This window comes from Zingiber officinale, chromosome 1B (genome assembly GCF_018446385.1).
Source record: "Zingiber officinale cultivar Zhangliang chromosome 1B, Zo_v1.1, whole genome shotgun sequence".
NCBI classification, from domain to species: Eukaryota; Viridiplantae; Streptophyta; class Magnoliopsida; order Zingiberales; family Zingiberaceae; genus Zingiber; species Zingiber officinale.
Window position 1 is genome coordinate 123304269 of NC_055986.1, and position 18820 is coordinate 123323088.

The following is an 18820-nucleotide window of genomic DNA, read 5'->3' on the forward strand; positions in this document are numbered from 1 at the left end:
TCTTCTTCTTGGTAACTCGTCGAATGATGACGTTTCTGTTGGAACTCCAAGGTTGTTTTGGTGTGATCAACAAGTTAAGTTAGGTCCTGCGTTGTTTCTAACCTTGTGTCTAAGTATGCAGGAGCTTAGGAGCACAGGTACTCGAGCGGAAAACGCAGCTAGCGAGAAGGACGGCACGCTGTGCGTCCGAGGGACGAGGTGCTGCGGAAGAGTACACCGGCGGACGAGAAGGAAGTGCGCGTGGTGGTTCCGAGGTACGAAAGCCAGAGCGGAAGATTGCTCGGGGAGCAAGAGACGCAGCTAGCGCGAAGGTCGGCACGGGGTGCGACCGAGGGACGAAGTCTGCGGATGAGTACGCTGGTGGACGAGAAGGGGCACGCGGTAATTCCGAGGGACGAGAAGCCGGAGGGAAGCACGCTCGAGAAGACCGGAAGATGGGTTCGGGTGAGCCCTATTCCGGATGTCAGAGATCACCCAAGCAAGCGGAGCCGGAGCAGAAAGACCCGGACCAGAGGCGAGCTGACCGCAGAAGAGAGCACGGACCAAAAGTCAACTGGTTGACTTTTGGCCCGGCGCCGGAACTATCCGGCGCCGGAGTCGCCCGGCGCCGGAAGGACTTTTCACGGATCGAGCTTGACTGATCCAACCGCTGGGGATAAATTTTATCCCTGTGCGCCGGAACCCATCCAGCGCCCACCAAGGCTATAAATATAGCCTTGGTCCAGAAGCTTTTCAATAATCACGATCATTCTATTTCCAAACACTTGTATGCTTTAATTGTAGTTAAGCTTCTGTTTTCTGTGCCTAAACGCTGTAAGAGGCTTCTCCGCCTAAAGGAGTTTTTGAGCTTAATTTTCCTTGGATTAACAACCACATCGGTTGTAACCAAGTAAACATCTGGTGCCTCGTCTTTTCTTTTATGCTTTTATTTATCTGCTTAATTCATTTTACAAGTGTTAGCTTAATCGTTCGAGGAAGGGTTGTTTGTTTTTAATTGACAGGTTATTTACCAACCCTTCTAGCTGGCCCAACGGTCCTACAAGTGGTATCAGAGCCGAGTACGCCTCAGAAGGACTAACCGCCGTCTGACGCAACAAAAACGATGGCCGGAGCTAGCGACTACCCACCTGCATTCGAGGGGGAGTTTTCCATCTGGAAACAAAACATGGAGGTATACCTTAACTCAGATTCTGTTATTTCTTTAATAATGAAATTTGGTTATGAAGAACCAAAGAACACGAACGGAGAAGGACTCGATCTACGCCTCTGGAACGAAAAGCAATGTGAGGAGTCTATGGCAAATGGGCGAGCAAAATATTATCTTCTGAATGTAATACCAAAGGAAGATTTCAAAAAGGTCGGAGATTATGAAAGCGCAAAAGAACTTTGGGAAAAGTTCTTGCAGCTCTACGAAGAACCTTCAGAAGCTGACACTTCAATAGACACCGAGCCACCGACAGAAGAGTCTGAAATCGAGGTAAGTACTACAACAGCCGAAGTACATCCCAAGATCGATGAAGGGGGAGAATCTTCTGAAGAAAGCAACTCGATAGGGGGAGAATCAATTACTGACAAGGTAAGTCAGGTATGGACTCGAACCTCTGATCAATTGAATGATTCAATCGAAGAATTGCCTGAAAAATTTTGCGAATCATCGAAAGAGTTTTTTATATTAGAAGATCAATTGTCAAACTTATCCTGCAAATTTGAAATATTATCGAAAGAGTTCTTCGAATTTCAAAATATCTTAACAAAAGAATTTTGCAAGTTGGAAACTTTGATAAAAAACTTTTGTGAATCACAAAGAAGTTTTTCGAAAGAATTATGCAACTTAGAAATATTATCGAAAACTTTCTCTGGTCCTAAAAATTTGGAATTACAAATTACTTTATTGAAAAAGTTTTATGAATTAGTAATTGATTCATCGAAAAATATTTTCGGATTAAGAAATCTATTATTAATAAATTCCTGCAAATTAGAATTTTTATTAAAAAATTCTTGCAAATTATAAAATATTCCTTCAAACGAATTTTGCACATTGTCGAAAGAATTTTTTATAGCATCGGAAAATTTTATCAAGTTAGAATCTATACTATCGAAATATTTTTGTGAACTTGAAAAAATAATAGAAATTAACATGATACAAATTGTTGCATGTTTAATATTTTTTGCTTTAAATATGAAAAAGTGTAACTTAAGAATTTCTGATAAATTAAAATGGAAATTTAAACCTTCTGATTAAAGCATAAAATATATAAATAAATAAATGCATAGAAAATTTCTCTTTATGTTATTAATTCTCTGAAATTTTCTTGCATAAAGTTTTCTATTTAGAAACTTCTTAATCTTGATGTCGAGTGACTTAGAAATTTGTCTTGACTTAGAAATATTTCCTTGAAAATTATTGAAATATATTTTTTTAATGTCAACCCTTAGATTTCGTTTGTACCCCATTTTTATTGTGATCAAAGGGGGAGAAGGGAAAGTATAAGTCTAGGGGGAGGTAGAAAAAATTGAAAATTAAACTGTGATTTTTATTGTGATTTCGTTTGGAATGTTTGAAATTTAATTTTTTCTATCATGTTGCATGTTATTGCAATAAACTGTTTAATTTCATATCTATTGTTGACCCTAGCTTAACTTGGGTTGATCACACCAAAAAGGGGGAGATTGTTGGAACCCCAAGGTTGTTTTGGTGTGATCAACAAGTTAAGTTAGGTCCTGCGTTGTTTCTAACCTTGTGTCTAAGTGTGCAGGAGCTTAGGAGCACAGGTACTCGAGCGGAAAACGCAGCTAGCGAGAAGGACGGCACGCTGTGCGTCCGAGGGACGAGGTGCTGCGGAAGAGTACACCGGCGGACGAGAAGGAAGTGCGCGCGGTGGTTCCAAGGTACGAAAGCCAGAGCGGAAGATTGCTCGGGGAGCAAGAGACGCAGCTAGCGCGAAGGTCGGCACGGGGTGCGACCGAGGGACGAAGTCTGCGGATGAGTATGCTGGTGGACGAGAAGGGGCACGCGGTAATTCCGAGGGACGAGAAGCCGGAGGGAAGCACGCTCGAGAAGACCGGAAGATGGGTTCGGGTGAGCCCTATTCCGGATGTCAGAGATCACCCAAGCAAGCGGAGCCGGAGCAGAAAGACCCGGACCAGAGGCGAGCTGAACCAGAGAAGAGAGCACGGACCAAAAGTCAACTGGGTTGACTTTTGGCTCCGGGGCGCCCGGAACTATCCGGGGCGCCCGGAGCTGTCCGGGGCGCCCGGAACCATCCAGGGCGCCCGGAAGGGACTTTTTCACAGGATCGAGCTTTGACTCGATCCAACCGTTGGGGGATAAATTTTATCCCCCCAGGGCGCCCGGAACCCATCCAAGCGCCCCGACCAAGGCTATAAATATAGCCTTGGTCCAGAAGCTTTTCAACAATCACGATCATTCTATTTCCAAACACTTGTATGCTTTAGTTGTAGTTAAGCTTCTGTTTTCTGTGCCTAAACGCTGTAAGAGGCTTCTCCGCTTAAAGGAGTTTTTGAGCTTAATCTTCCTTGGATTAACAACCACATCGGTTGTAACCAAGTAAACATCTGGTGCCTCGTCTTTTCTTTTATGCTTTTATTTATCTGCTTAATTCATTTTACAAGTGTTAGCTTAATCGTTCGAGGAAGGGTTGTTTGTTTTTAATTGACAGGTTATTTACCAACCCTTCTAGCTGGCCCAACGGTCCTACAGTTTCATCCCAAGCTGCCTTAAGGTTTTTGTGTCTTGACCTTCTATTTTTCTCCTTTCCTTTGTTTTTCAGCTTCAAGCAGTTATCTTTGATATGTCATTTTTTTTGACAATTGTAGCACCAAACTTTCCTTTTGCTTCAGATTAGCTTTGTTGTCTATTTCTTATCAAATTTGTTAGTTTTAAAAAATTTACTAAACTTCCTTACCATGTAGGTTTGTTCGTTTTCATCGAGTAACGATTTTGAGTCTAAATCGATCTTCTTAGCTTTGAATGCTAGGTTCTAACATGACTCCTTTTTCTTTCTTAGACCTGTACATCGAGTTTCATGTAATTCTAAGGTCGAAAAAAAACTTTCTAAAGTACCTATCTCAAGATCCTTAGAGATGTAGTAAGAATATATTATCAATGTTCAGTCCGGGGTTCTTAGGAATGCATTAAGTGCATATCTTAACGAGTCTTGATTTGTTATTGTTTCTCTGAGGTTGGTGATTCTGATAATCAACTCCTTGAGTTTGGCAATAGCTGAGCAACCATTTCCCCTTCTTCAAGCCGGAGGTTACTGAGTTGGTTCTGGAGCAGATCTCGTCTTGCGAATTTAGTCTCCGAAGTTCCTTCATGTAACTCCAAGAATTTCTCTTAGAGTTCTTTGGAAGATTCATAGGCGCCGATTCCGATTGACTTCATGTGGCGATAGTACATTCAACATATGGAACTCTGCTTTTTTGTTGGCCACAAAGTTGGCCTGCTCCTTTTTGTTCCAAAGTTGTTCTTCTTTTTTGTCATCGTGTTGATCTCTGGGTGATACAAAATCATATTTGATAGTTAATAAGATATCAAAATCTATTTTAAAAAATATCTCCATTTTATTTCTTTAAATTACAAAATCCTCCTCGAACTTCTATGGATGAATGTTTGATCTGACCATCTTTTCATTACTTCAGTTGACAGTTAGTCCTTCTAAAGCGCATCTTACTCTAATATCACTTGTAGGTCCAGTTAGGCTCGCTAGAGGGGGGTGAACAACCCTGCACGTTAAAATTATCTTTCTCTTGCTATAGAACTTACAAGGACACACACTTAATTAATTAGAAACAAAACAGATAAAAATAGAGTGAGAGACTAGAGATTACTTGGTTTACAACCGGATATTTGCTAGTCCAAGAACTATATAAAAGCACTACTAAAGACTCCTTCGAGCAAAGTGTCGGTGGCAGAGTAGTCTCTTATAGAAGTGAAAGAACAAACAAAATGAAATAGAATTTAGAGATTACAGAGTGTGTTGTGCTAGACTTCAAGCACCAGAGCTATATTTATAACTCATTGGTCGAAGTTAACCGTTGACTGACGTGGCAGCTCCTGGACATCTAGACTGGGTCGAATCGATCCACTCTACAACGACTTCTTTTCTAGAGGTTATCGCTTCCGGGGTGATTGGACCCGATTTGGGCGCCTGAAGTCAGTTGGCATGGACTCCAGTGTTGATCATTGCTGCTCACTGCAACAACTCATTGATCTAGCCAAGATTGCTATGGACACTAGACTTTTAGGTTGACCGGTTTTTCGTCTAGTCATTTGGGTAATACTCTGGCCGTCCAAAGTTGAACTCACTCCAACCCAACTCCGATCTTCTCCTCGAACAATCTTTCTCCACTGCTTCTCGTCTTTCGGAAGTACCGCACGCATCCTTCTTGTCCGCTGCTGTACTCTTCTGTAGCTCCTCGTCCCTCAGATGCACCGAGCCCATCGACTCACTTCCTATGTCATCCTTCTCGCTCGCTGCGTCTTTCACTCAACTTCTTCTACTCCTAAGTCCCTACACACTTAGATGCGAGACATCAAAAAGGGCAGAGCCTAACTTAACTCGGTTGATCATATCAAAATCAACCCAGGATACTTATACATTCGACGCCCGAATTTGGTAAGTCGCTAGGGCCACAGTCGGCTTCCCACTCGGACTCAGGAAGCACTCGGGCTACTTGGACCTTGTGGCACTCGGGACTACCCAGGAACACCGCTTGGACAATCTAGCAGATTGGCCTAAATAACCCAAACTGATAGCTTCATATTATCAACTTAAGTTATCTCGACATATAAGTTTGGTTTCAGATAAGTATGATTTTAATTGTAATTTCAATTCAGATTATTTCGCTGTAACTCTTATAAATATCTCGATATAAACAACTTTAAATAAACTTTAACTTAGTTTAACTCATCCAAAGTATCAGTTCGGATCTCTTACTCTATAATCCTTGATCCTCTCCTGGTCCCTTCCAAAACCACACTCTAGATGCCTTTTTTTTACCCTCATAGCCTAACTTCCGACAAAGAACACCACACTTAACATACTTAAGCATAAAAACAACACCAAATTATGAAAAAACACTGTTTTTGGTTTTTTTTTCATCAAAATTTACTAGCTTTGATTGAATTTATATTTTTTTTTTCATAAATTGGTATTGTTTCTAAGCTTAAGTATGTTAAGTGTGGTATTGTTTGTCAAAATTTAGACTATGAGCGTAAAAAAAAAATATTTGGAGTGTGTCATTTTGTAAAGGACTAAAAAAAATCAGAGATTATACATCGGGTGATCGAAACTACTAAAAGTATCAAAAAGAAAGTTAAACATCTTTACAAACACAATGAATACATTTAAAAATTCAAAAATATTAAAATAAAGATTATATTATTATTTAAGGAAAAAACTAATCAATCAACCTTAAAAATTTAGGAAAAAAATTAAATAAGCGTTTTTTTAAATTATTAAAATATAAGCATCCTGGTTCTCCTGCAATTGTGGGAGATAAGGCTGTGCGAGTAGTTAACAACAATCACCTCTCATCTAAGTACAATTAATTATGAGCTTCATGGAAGTTTGAAGTCCTTGATTTCTTTTATTATATACTTATAATAATTATAGATGACCCTTTATTCTCATATTACTACTGATATAAATGAGTGCTAAATGCACAAATAAGTTCAAATCAGCTAGTTATTGAACTGTGAAAAGTTGTAGGAAGCGTATGATAGGCCACAATTCTTCCTACGATGTTAGCTTGCGCGATGGAATACAAACAAAACAAACAAGTTAAACATTAAAAGAAATACAAAGACTAAGAAAGACAAGTAAACTAATTAACACGTCGATGTAATGTGGTTCAGAGATATCTTACTCCTACTCCACGGCTGTCCATAAGATGGGTGATCCCTATCCGTCGATGGATTAGCCCCCGACAAACTCCGACTATCTCAAGTCGCTCCTTATGGATGGAGAAATCTCACCACAAAACTCATAATCACTTGAGAACTAGTAGACTACTAATTAGGGTTTACCACCACTATTTCGTCAACTATAACCAAGCTCCCAAGCCTTGGTTATATAGACCGCGGGTTGGAAAACTCCGCCTACTAGTCGACTGTCAAAACCATCAGTCAACTGCCCTCTTGTGGAAATTCGACCGTTACATCCCAACGGCTCGATACCAGTCGATTGGTAAAAGTACCAGTCGACTGCTTCACACTGGCTGAGCGAAGAAAAATATTTTGTTCGCTCCCAGTCGACTACACCAGTCAACTGGTGAAACCACCAGTCGACTGGTACCCGAGTACACTTCACTCAGCACTCAGACCCTCACCCTTACGACTCATTTGATACTTCTTTGCAGTCTTGACCTCTTGCCTTCAAGTCTACTTCCTTTGGCTCTCGTCCCTCGGATGCATTCAAGCCCGCGGCTCATCCCCAATGCCATCCTTCGCGTGTACCTTGAAGTCGCTTCCCTTGGCCCTTGTCATCGCTGCCTTGTCCACGGTCCCTCGGATACTTCATCCTTCACGGGACCCAAAGTCATCAACCTGAGTTAAATGTGTATCCTATAAATCTACACACTCACATACACATATCAAATAACAAGGGCGAACCTAACTTAAACTCTTTGCCCAAACACCAAAACACATGGTCACACGGACCATTAGGATTGCTCCAATAGTATTTTCTTGATGAAAATGAGAAAGAAATGGTTAAAGGGACCAATGTGGAGTTAAGAAGGGGTTTAAATTCAAGGTTGAATTTTTAATCTCATGACTTCAATTTTGGGATTTCCTAAAGGTTTAGTAAGATCTTCAAATCATTGTTAGTGTAATGATAAAAGTTGGAGCATGCTTTGAGAGAGAGTTTTACCTTAAAGGGATGATTTGGATAAGAAAGGAGATCTATAAAAGGATGATGGATGTATGCTCAAGGTTGAGCATTGAAAGCAATGGAATATTGAGAACCTTTATTGTGATAAGAGGAATTTTGAGAGGTTGAGCATTTGGAAACAATGAAAGGTAGGGAACATTCATTGTCATGGTTAGATGAATCTTGTGAGAAGATTTTTTATGTGTGTCAAAGAGGGAGAATGTAGGATTTAAGTTAGAAAAATCTCACTCATGCTTTGGCATGGGATGAAAATGGAAGTTGGGCTAATGGATTAGATTAACTTAAACATATTGTCAAACATCAAAAAGAAAAAAATTGTTAGTGCAATTATCCTCAAGATTGACCAAGTTGACTAGGCTCGGATTAACCCAAACTTGAGTTTCGATGTTTAATAATATGTGAGAAAAAAGTCAAGTAGGTCAAGGAAGGACCAAATACTTGACTGAAAAGTCCTAACTAGAGGTTAGGTAACGAAAAGTCTTAATTGGAGATTAGGCAACGGGAAGTCTTCACTGGAGGTTAGGCAATGGAAAGTCCTAGCAGTGCTAGGCGATAGAAGACCTAGTTGGAAACTAGGCAATAGAAGTCCTAGCGAGATTAGGCAGCGGAACACCTAGTTGGGAACTAGGCAATAGAAGTCCTAGCAAGGCTAGGCAATGGACATGTTAGGTAGGTCAAAGGCTGACTGGACACTTGGTGAATAAACCTTAACAAGTCAAGGTTGACTGGATGTTAGGCAACAGGAAGTTCCAACAGGTCATGGATAATTGGATGTTGTACAACGGAAGTCCTAGTAAATTAAGGTCAATTGGATATCAGGTAAGACGTGATTTCAGTCTTGAAAAGGTTGAAATTAGGATTAACAATCGATTGATAGGATTCACAAATCGATTGGCAAACACTAAACTCGAAAGTTCAGGTTTTGCTGCTCAAATTGATTGGCTTAATCGATTGAGCAGCGCCAATCAATTGGAAGGATTGTCAATCGATTGGGAGTTGGTTTCACTAAGCACATAAGTGTTGGAATCAATTGAAGTAATCGATTCAGCCTAGACCTAATCGATTGAGGCAACCTATTAGCATTGTTTTCTCTGCAAACAGAAATGTTTTGAATTGATTTGGGTAATTGATTGAGAGATTTTCACAAAGAGAATAGAAGGTGCTGAAATCGATAGAGCAATCGATTCAGCATGGGTCAATCGTTTGGAGGCTCTTCATGAAAGAACAAAAAATTTCAGAATCAATTGGATTAATCAATTAGAAGCTAATAATCGATTGGTATGACTCACCAATCGATTGGTAAGACGAAAAAGAGTTATTCTGGAGATTTGAACGGTTAGATCCTACGTAACAATAAATTGGAGGTAAGGTCAACTGATTGGGAGGTATTTTTTAGCTTGAAGGCAACCATAGAAAAGGAGGTTTCATGGAGTATCTTCAAAGCTAGTTTTTGAGAGTTTTTGAAGCAAAATATTGTTGCATTTCCATCCACTAAGAGGTAATCCAAAACAAGAAAAGAGCAGCAACGCAAGGTTCCTCATTGTAAACCCTAAAGTCATTCTCGATTGTATTCTATGTTTGTGTTCTTATTGTATCCTTGTACTCAAGGTTGTACGAGACTTCTCCACCTCAGAAAAATTTTCAAGAAGGAGACATTCATAATGGAGCTATGAGTGTGAGGAGTGGATCATTGGATTATTCACCTTAAATAGGTGGATATCAAATAAAATCGAATGTGTTAGCGATAAAGAATTTTACATTGAGTTTTTCGTTGCCATTCAAAGTCCAAAGAAGTGAAGCGAGCTATTCCCCCATCCTAACATTAAGATATATGTATGATTTCAAAGAAACATAGGTGAGTGGGTTGCTCTAAGATTTCAACCATAAGCGAGGGGTGAGATTCATGATGAGCTTAATAGAGTTTCTTCAAGTTCTATCGTTTCTATGCCAATCTTGGACTCATAGGAACAATGTTGGCTCAAATGTTTCAAATGTTTGATGAGAGGATAGTAATGAGGCAAAGAAGTGGAGAATAAATGAATACTAGAATTCACTTCACAAAATTGAGATAAAGAGATAAATACATAGCTTCTATTCTCAAATTTATTTTTTAAAAAGCTCAAAATATTCTTTTTATTTTCTCTCTTGATAAAAAAAAACCACATCAGTTTCTCTAATATTAAATGGGACTTATGGAGTTGTGAGATCTAATCTTCTTTGCATAGTTCCTTATCTTACAAATGCTTATTCTTTACTAACCTCTGAAGAAGGGACGTTACGAAGGCCTACCCAAACGAATAAACCTTTAAGTAAATATTTCCTTTTGAACGAATTAGTAATTTCATTTAAAATTAAGAATAAATGCCCATTAAGACTTGAGAGCCTTTAAATGTTTCCTTATGCATATTAATAGATTTTGGATTACAATGTCATATCCTACCATTGACTATGTAGAAGATTTTCCATGCTAAACTCATTGGTTTCCAATACAATATTCTAGTATTAGCTACAGTATGTTGAAAACAAAATTAACTGAATAAAGCAAGATAATGAGTTCCTTGTTAATTGTGTTGGACTTAGACTAGGTCGCCTACATTGCATAATTAACTAAAAATTAACATAAAAGAAAAACAAAAAAGAAAAGCTTGATGCGAAAACTCCTGTCAATATGAAATTCTAAGAAATGATCTATTGTACGCAATCTATCCTATATTGTAAGAGATTGATTCCATAACTCCAATCCGTAACTTCTAGATCACACAATTTTACTATTATGCTAAGGCTATCATTCTCTTGATAACACAAGAAATGGTAGAGAAAGAGAGAGAGAGAGCAATACAACAGTCAATCGGGCTAAAAATGAGAATTTCAGAACAGAACTTCTCAATAGAGAACGAAAAGCAAAGCATGCCATTTTCAGCATCAACATACAATACAGCTGGTCATTGAATCACCTTGGGCATTATGATAGATCATCCATGAATCACCACATCCAAAATATAAGTAGCAACATAAAGGGCTGCCATGTTACATGTGTACAAGAGAATAAGATTGTGTGCAAAACCGGCCGATCTAAAGGAGCAAAAAACTGTTGGAATGAAATTTTTGTCAAAAAACAAAACTCAAAAAATATGCCATGAACCAACAGAAGCTGCCCGCAGGAGACCCATGAGAAAATTATACATCACTAGCAGCTAAAGCACATCTCGCCTATAACAAGATGATTTGATTGTCTATTCAGCCTTGGTGACAAAAAAGCATAATTTACAAGGTGTGAAGCAAGAGAATCCTCACTGTCGTGGTTTCCTTAATGCTGTAACTGGATTGCCGTCAGGTAGAAAGGATGCCCATAAACTGTACCAGAAGTGCATGTTTTTAAATCACCGGTAATTCTCTCGGGTGGATTTAGCTCCCAATGCAATTCGTAGTTTGACAAATCATATGTACCAGGTGTAAATAGACAGATCTTCAAGGGAATTTCAGATGAAGACAGAGGCTGCAAATCAAGTTTAGTAGAGCTTAATGCACACCATATAAAGGGAAATTGAGACTCCATTGATAATTTCTTAGGTCGATTCCCCTGAACACTGGAGACAACTTTTATATCATTAACCAAGGATATGTCATTCCATCCACTTCCATTTCCAGAAGAATCAGAAAGCTTGGCCATTTCTGAGTGTTTTCTCCCAGGCATGACATCATAGGTTACCAGTCTGATGGAAACAACAGAATCAGAACAATTCTGGACTCTCAAATGAAAACCAACCTCACAGAAGGAAGCAGAGAAATCATGGTTAATCATTCTGGAGCCACTCATTTGCCAGGATATGGGGCTGTTGCTGCTAATACTGGAGAAAAGGATAAGAAATGGAAGTTACTTCAGGATTCTGGAAGTTCAGTAAAATAAAAAAAATTAAATAGATTCTAATCTTACCTGATATGGCAAGTATGATTGGTTAACAATTTTGGTCGTTCTACTGGCTCAATTACAGGATCTGTTTTGGCCATCTTTGATATCAAAATGAAGTCAACCTTGCCCAGATCTCCCTGACATTTCAATTGCACAACAAATCAGGCAATCATGGTTAGGGTAGACATCAAACTAATAAAATATCTACATCAAGAACAAATGAACAAAATGATTTTCGAATATTATATTTTTCAATGTCAAACATCTAGGAGATGAGGACAACACTAACAAATGACTTGAGTTACCCCTTCAGATGACATCGTCAAGTGCTCATCCAATATAAAGTTCATTTAATTGATATCATAAGACCTGAATAACAGATTACTGGATTTTGTACTAAAAACAAGTGAGGCGATAACTTCTGAATTAAAAATACACTGCATCATAGCTAACCAAATTCATTCAAATTTTATTTTGGCAAACAATTATAAACATGTGACTGACACAGAACTAACCTTCCCTACATTGTGTGTGAGAAAAAACTGACGACAGGATTGCGTGTGTTTCCTTGTGGCAGTTTTTACTTGTACTCAAGTGTACATTTGGTATACAGGAAAATGGTAGCAAAGATTACAACAGAGCAACTACTATTCTTCTTGCTTCTCCTTTGGGATGGATAAATCACACCTTTTGTCCATGGGCTGAATCATCTTCATGCTGCTTAATAAACAATATAAGCAGTCAGGCAAAGCTTCACCCTTGGCAGCTATGATACTAGTTGTTAGGGATAGCCAGAATCAATCGATGGATGAATGGCTAAGGGCTCATTGGTGAAGTAGAAACGAAGAGATCTCGTAGCATTCATTTGCGTCAAAGAATATCAAGTCTTATGTTGATAGACAACTATGATTCTAGGAAAATTTGAATTGATTCCTTCTCGCAGAATTATTAAATAATTTGTTGCACCCTGCTTTACCCTTGAATAAATCAACCACCCTGTACTTCTGAATATTATCACCCGTTCTTATATTTGCAACCTTCCAATTATAGACTAACAAGAACCTATGGACTCATTATACAAGCTTCATGAAAATCGCCACAATAGAGGACCCGTACAACAACAACCAAATTTTATCCCACTAAGTAAGGTCGGCTATATGGATCTTTCAATGTCATGGGGCTATATCCCTTACAATATCATTATTTATAATTAAATAAATTTTATTTTGTTTTATTGTTGCTAACCAAGTCTTTTTTGGTCATCCTTTTCTCGTTTGATGTGCACATTTGTCAGAGTTTCGTCTACATATATGTCTGTACCATCTTAAACGTGTCTCTTGGAGTTTTTTATCAATAAGTGCAACCCGACTCTCTCTATCATTTTCATTTCTTATCTTATCCATCCTTGTATGCCTACACATCCACCTTAACATCCCTACATTCACACAAAAAGAAATGCTGACTCCAAACTAACACTAAATAAATGACAACCAAATTACACCTCATGCTGCAATCATTTACCAAGCCAAATCTTAGATAATCTAATTACTAATCCCTACATTCACACCTGTTGCAGATCAATTCATCTCAGAGGGTTGAGCTATTCACTGACGTGGCAAGGCCAATAACCAATGTTGCGGATTTAATTAATTAATTCAGTCACAAATGGTTCTACCATGACATAGCTTTATGCAGACCAATTAATCACATGAATTAATTCAGTTGAACAGGTTTAATAGGATCTCCACTGGAAGTTGTTAAATTATATTGGCTAACCTATTGTCCTGAAAACTAGAGCTAATAGGAAAGAAACCAATTTACATATTTATATTGTTAATACTTCGTCTTCAACCCTGCTAAATTTACCACTTCTTCTAAGAGTTCGAGCTAACAGGAAAGAGACCAATTTATATATTTATATTATTGTCACTCCTCCATGTGTGGGTGAGGTACTTAATCTAATTGACCCAATCTCTCAACACATTGATTGATTAATTTTTTTAACAAAGGTGAAATTCAAACTTCTGACCTACTCTTCCGATACAGTGGTTAGCCAACAAAGTTTAACATGGTGCAAGAGCAGGAGGTCAGGCGATCGAATCCCTCGAGTGTTAAAAAAAAGAAGAAATATTTTCATGTGTGGGTGGGATAGCAGACAATCCATATAAAGCTTGAATTTCACTTTCTGCAACAGGTTCATCCTTCCATGGAAGATGGCCTCATAAAACCCATAAAGAAGGTTTAGATTGAGGTCGAATCCAGAGAGTTTATCGCTGTGTTCCTAAACTCTCTGCTGATTCTGCTTTACCCACAGTTTCACCATCAGTTGAGGAGCAATGTGCAATGTTGATTGAGAGGGAATCGAAGAGGGGAATAGCTTGAGGAAACTGGAAACCCTAATTAAATTCACTGTGACGTTCAATTCGGGTTTCAGTTTCCTCTAATGATACCCTTCCTCGATTCCTCTTGATCATCTCACTGCTCCGCGAGTGATGGTAATACTGTGGGTAAAGAAGTAGAATCGACAGAGACAGGTAGCATTCCTGACCCCTTCAAAAATGTCAAGAAGAACAGCAGGTCATCATATCGTAGGAAGAACAATGAGTATGTCAAATTGGCAGATAAGCCCTCTGAATATATCTTCATGTGCAACAGTGAGATGAAGCATGAGTGCTTCCAGGCCCAGGCCTCCATCTTGAAGGCAAGAGGCCATCAAGAAGATAAAGCCATGCACCAAGATATTCCTGTTTGACTTCAATTTGAAGCTTCTTTATGGGTTTATAAGGCCATCTGCCATGAGATAAGTGGTAATCAATTCATGTACTAGGAGGCCAAGACCAACAAGTCAAGTACCCCACCCACACATGAAGATAAAGTGATAACCTTATAAATATCTAAATCGATCCTTTTCCTTAATAGCTTGAGTTTTGGGGATAGGTGGCTTAGCCAATCAACTTTAATTAAAGGATGTTTTTTATATCGTTGACACAACATGACACCTCTCAATTATTATACTTTTGTTATAATCTTCCCAACATATAAAACAAATCAGGCAAAGCCATAATAAATAGGTTATAATTCAAGGAGCCAAATGAAACAAACAGGTCTTTTATAAAATAAATAGGCTGGATTTACCTTAGAAGACTTCACCTGGTGGTGTCTCTCGAACTGATGAAATTCAACCATGGGAGACTTTGACACATCAATTACTTCTTTGTTATCTTGAGAAACCATCAACAAATCACAACCGCTGAGATGTTCTTCATTACTTGAATTTTTCCGACAATCCTGAAGGATAAATACAGTTAATATTGCTTTGAACTGTTAAAATTTTATGGCATCACACTTTTGTTTTCACTATCTAGATGATAGACCAAAAAGCTGAATTTAAATCTCTATTTACTGAGAGACAAGCAACTCTTTTTTTTTGTCAATGCAAAATAAATTTGCAAACCTTTAGCTTAAAGAAGCATGACAAAGCCTGACCCGCCAGTAACGTTTGCACAGGGCAGATATAAAGAGTGGTAGGCAAAGCTGATATCTCCCACATATTGCCAACACTTGACAACTGATGGAGAGAGAAAGAATCCGATTTTGTCTTGTTCACTATGTCCATCTGGACAAAGAATTCATGCAAGCTTGATTTGCATGGAGTGATATTGAATGATACATCTATAGATGGCAATATCTGCAACAGTTTGAAAAAGGATTATTTCAAATTTCACAGCTTTGTATCTGCAGCACATCAACATGAAACACTGACAGCAGTAAAAAAACCTTCTGAACATGTTCATTCAAGAGAAAGTTAGACAGACAATAGGCTTATAGAACAAAGGGTACCACTGTACAAAGCATGTTCAAAACAAAACTACATGAAACTTGATGATTTAACCACCAAATTCTTGACTTTAATAATGGATGGGTATAATCAACTAGAAATGCAGCCAAAAGTCAGGGAAGAGATCAACAACAAAAGAAATGTCATCATCACACCTAACAAGCAATCCGAGGAGCAAACAATTAGTTTGGATGAGGTTTCTGAAGAGTTTGTGGGGGTACTTTCACGATCTATTGGGCAAAACCGGCCAATGCATACCTTTGGACAGTGCCAACTTCCCTGGGAGCTGGCTGTCCCAAGCCCAAGCTGTGGGCCTAATTGTTCCAGTCACAACGGAAGAGATCAAGGAGGCTCTCTTTGATATTGGGGCAGATAAAGCTATCGGTCCGGATGATTTCAATGCAAAGATTAACACGGTGGCTTGGGACAAGATTGGGGATGATTTTGTAACTACGGTAACGGAGTTTTTTCATCATGGGCAACTTCTTAAGCAATGGAATCATACCTCGATTGCTCTTATTCCCAAATCTGATCACTCTCCGCGTGTTTCTGATTATAGGCCTATTTCATATTGCACGGTCTTCTATAAAGTCATTTCCAAAGTGTTGGTGGCATGGTTGGCAAGTGTCATGGATAGTTTGTTGGATCGGGCACAAGTAGCTTTTGATAAGGACTAGTGCATTGGAGTCTAGAGAGCATACCCATCTAGCCCAAGAATTATTGAGGAAGTATGCTCATAAGAGAATCTCACTAAGGTGCATGATTAAAGTTGATCTCTAAAAGGCCTTTGATATGGTTAATTGGGGTTTCCTTATGTCCGCCCTAGTTGGTTATAGTTTTCCCCACCAATTTCGCAGATGGATTCATGAATGCATTAGCACGGTATCATATTCGGTTAACCTAAATGGAGGGCTACATGGCTTTAGTGGGAGAAGAGGATTGAGGCAAGGTGACCCACTCTCCCCTTTGTTGTTTGGATTATGTTTGAAGGTTTTCTCGCGCTCTATGAAGGAAGTTTAAAGAATGGACGGTTTTCATTATCATCCTATGTGTGCGGGGGTAGAACTCACTCACCTAGCTTATGTCAATGAGTTATTGTTGTTTGCGAGAGCGGATGTCTCTACTTTGAACCTCATCATGGGTTGTTTGACGGATTTTAGTGACAAGGCAGGCCTTAGGGTGAACCCACTGAAATATAACTTGCATGTGGTTGGAGTTGATGAGCAAATGCATGAGTGGCTACTCCACATTACTTGTTTTCAGGAGGGGTCCTTTCCTTTCCGCTATCTTAGCATTCCATTAGCCACAGAGAAACTAAGCATTGCAAATTATGTAGCACTTCTTGAGGCTATCACAAAGCAGGTAACCGCTTGGCCAAAGCATACCCTTTCATATGTCGGTTGGTTGGAGTTGATACGATTGGTACTTCAAGGCGTTGAATGTTTTTGGTTGTCTATTGTTCCAATGCCTAATGGTGTGATTGACAAGATTTATGAAATTTCTCAATTTGTTATGTGGTCTACAAAGCATCCACGAATCTCTTGGGCAATTATATGTCTACCAAAAGATGGACGATATGGGTTACGTGATTTGCAAGTATGAAATATGGCTCTCCTATGTAGAACTCTATGGAATATACAAAATCAAAGGGAGTCTCTTTGGGTACGTTGGGTCCACCACCACTACCTCCGACTTGTGGATTTTTAGCATTGGAGGAGTAGGCCTTCAGATTCTCCACTCATTAAGCATTTACTACAGATTCGTGACACTATTTTGGAGCACACTACCTCAGTAGGGGTGGCAAACATGAAACTGAGTGGTTCGTGGCGAAGCAAAACAGGTCAGCTTTGGCTTATGAGTTTTTTCGTCCACGAATGCCCAAAGTCCCTTGGTTTTCGGTGATATGGAAGTCATGTATACTGCCCAAGCACCACTTCATAGCTTGGCTACTTGCTCACGGGAAGCTAAGGACAGCGGACAACTTTCCTTATGAACCAAACAAGATGTGTGTCCTGTGCTGTCGGTTTGAAAAGTCCAATGCCCACATCTTCTTTGATTGTGCTATTGCTAAGTCTCTTTTTGATAGGGTCAAGAGATGGTTGGATATCAGATTCAAAATCACTAGCATGAGTAGTTTTTTTGATATTTTTCAGTACCACTACAAAGGGAAAGGACGACGCACCAAGGTGAGATATCTTGCTATATCTTCGATGATTTATCTTGTATGGGAAGCACGCAACTGGTGTCGTTTTGAGAACATTGTATCTTGTATTGAGAGGATGTTTCAAAATGTTCAGATACATATCTGGCGCTTTGTAGACATCAAGTGATAGAGCTCTCAGTCAGGTAGTAGTTGCTTTCTTGATGTCTTTCTTTTCTTAGATGTTTTCATTTGTGGCAGTTTTGTGATGATGTTTAGATCTGATGATGCTTTTCATGTCATAGACATCTAGAGTTGTAATAGTCTTGTGATCTTTGGAATCTTTATATATATTTACCTTCCCAAAAAAAGTCAAGGAACCGTTTTCAATGAACTGAGTTACTTGTAATACTAGTTAATTGTGTAGAGATCTCCAAAAAGATCTATGCTCAAAACAATAAACTGCAGTTTGTCCTTTCCTAGTAATACAAGTACAAACTAGGTACAATTTAGCTACAAAGATACCACTTGGGCCCTTCGAGATATCATCATTCAGTTAGAAACAGGTCTTGGAGTAGCACTCAATGCCATTAGTGACGAAAGATCATCAGGCTGTTAGTGCATTCAGGAAGTTTTTTGCAATTATCAAGCAATATGACATTAATTCTGGTTCAAAATTTACGAAATTAAACACCCGAAACCTGTTAAATGTATTGCCTATTTCAATTTTTAGTTACATCAGATAGTTATGGTGGTTAAATATTGAAGGATGAATCACATTTTTCCTGAACTTAATGTATCCATAATTTACATGAAGGCTTTGGATTTGAGGAAAATAATTGAAAGGATGGTATCATCAAATTGTTTCCCCAAGTTATTTAAGAACAACATACGAACCATATCTCTCCACTGAGTTCTACAAAGCTAGTAATATTTTCTTTCGTCTCCCTCTGTTTGTTGCACTTCCCATTCTAATAGATTCAATTTATCTAGTTATAGGATCTATTAGCTTTTGA

The 18820-nt window shown here is 38.8% G+C and overlaps 1 protein-coding gene across 1 annotated transcript in view; it reads right to left on the reverse strand.

The window, feature by feature from the left end:
* Window positions 1-10805: 10805 nt before the first annotated feature.
* LOC121976700 (trafficking protein particle complex subunit 8-like) overlaps window positions 10806-18820 on the reverse strand; it is a 38078-nt gene continuing 30063 nt past the window's right edge. Inside the window, exons 25-28 of the mRNA XM_042528991.1 lie at window positions 15281-15514; window positions 14962-15114; window positions 11851-11963; window positions 10806-11764 (exon numbers count right to left, since the gene is read on the reverse strand). Coding sequence (XP_042384925.1) covers window positions 11224-11764; window positions 11851-11963; window positions 14962-15114; window positions 15281-15514 — 1041 coding nt within the window. The 3' untranslated portion in view covers window positions 10806-11223. The remainder of the gene's footprint in view (window positions 11765-11850; window positions 11964-14961; window positions 15115-15280; window positions 15515-18820) is intronic.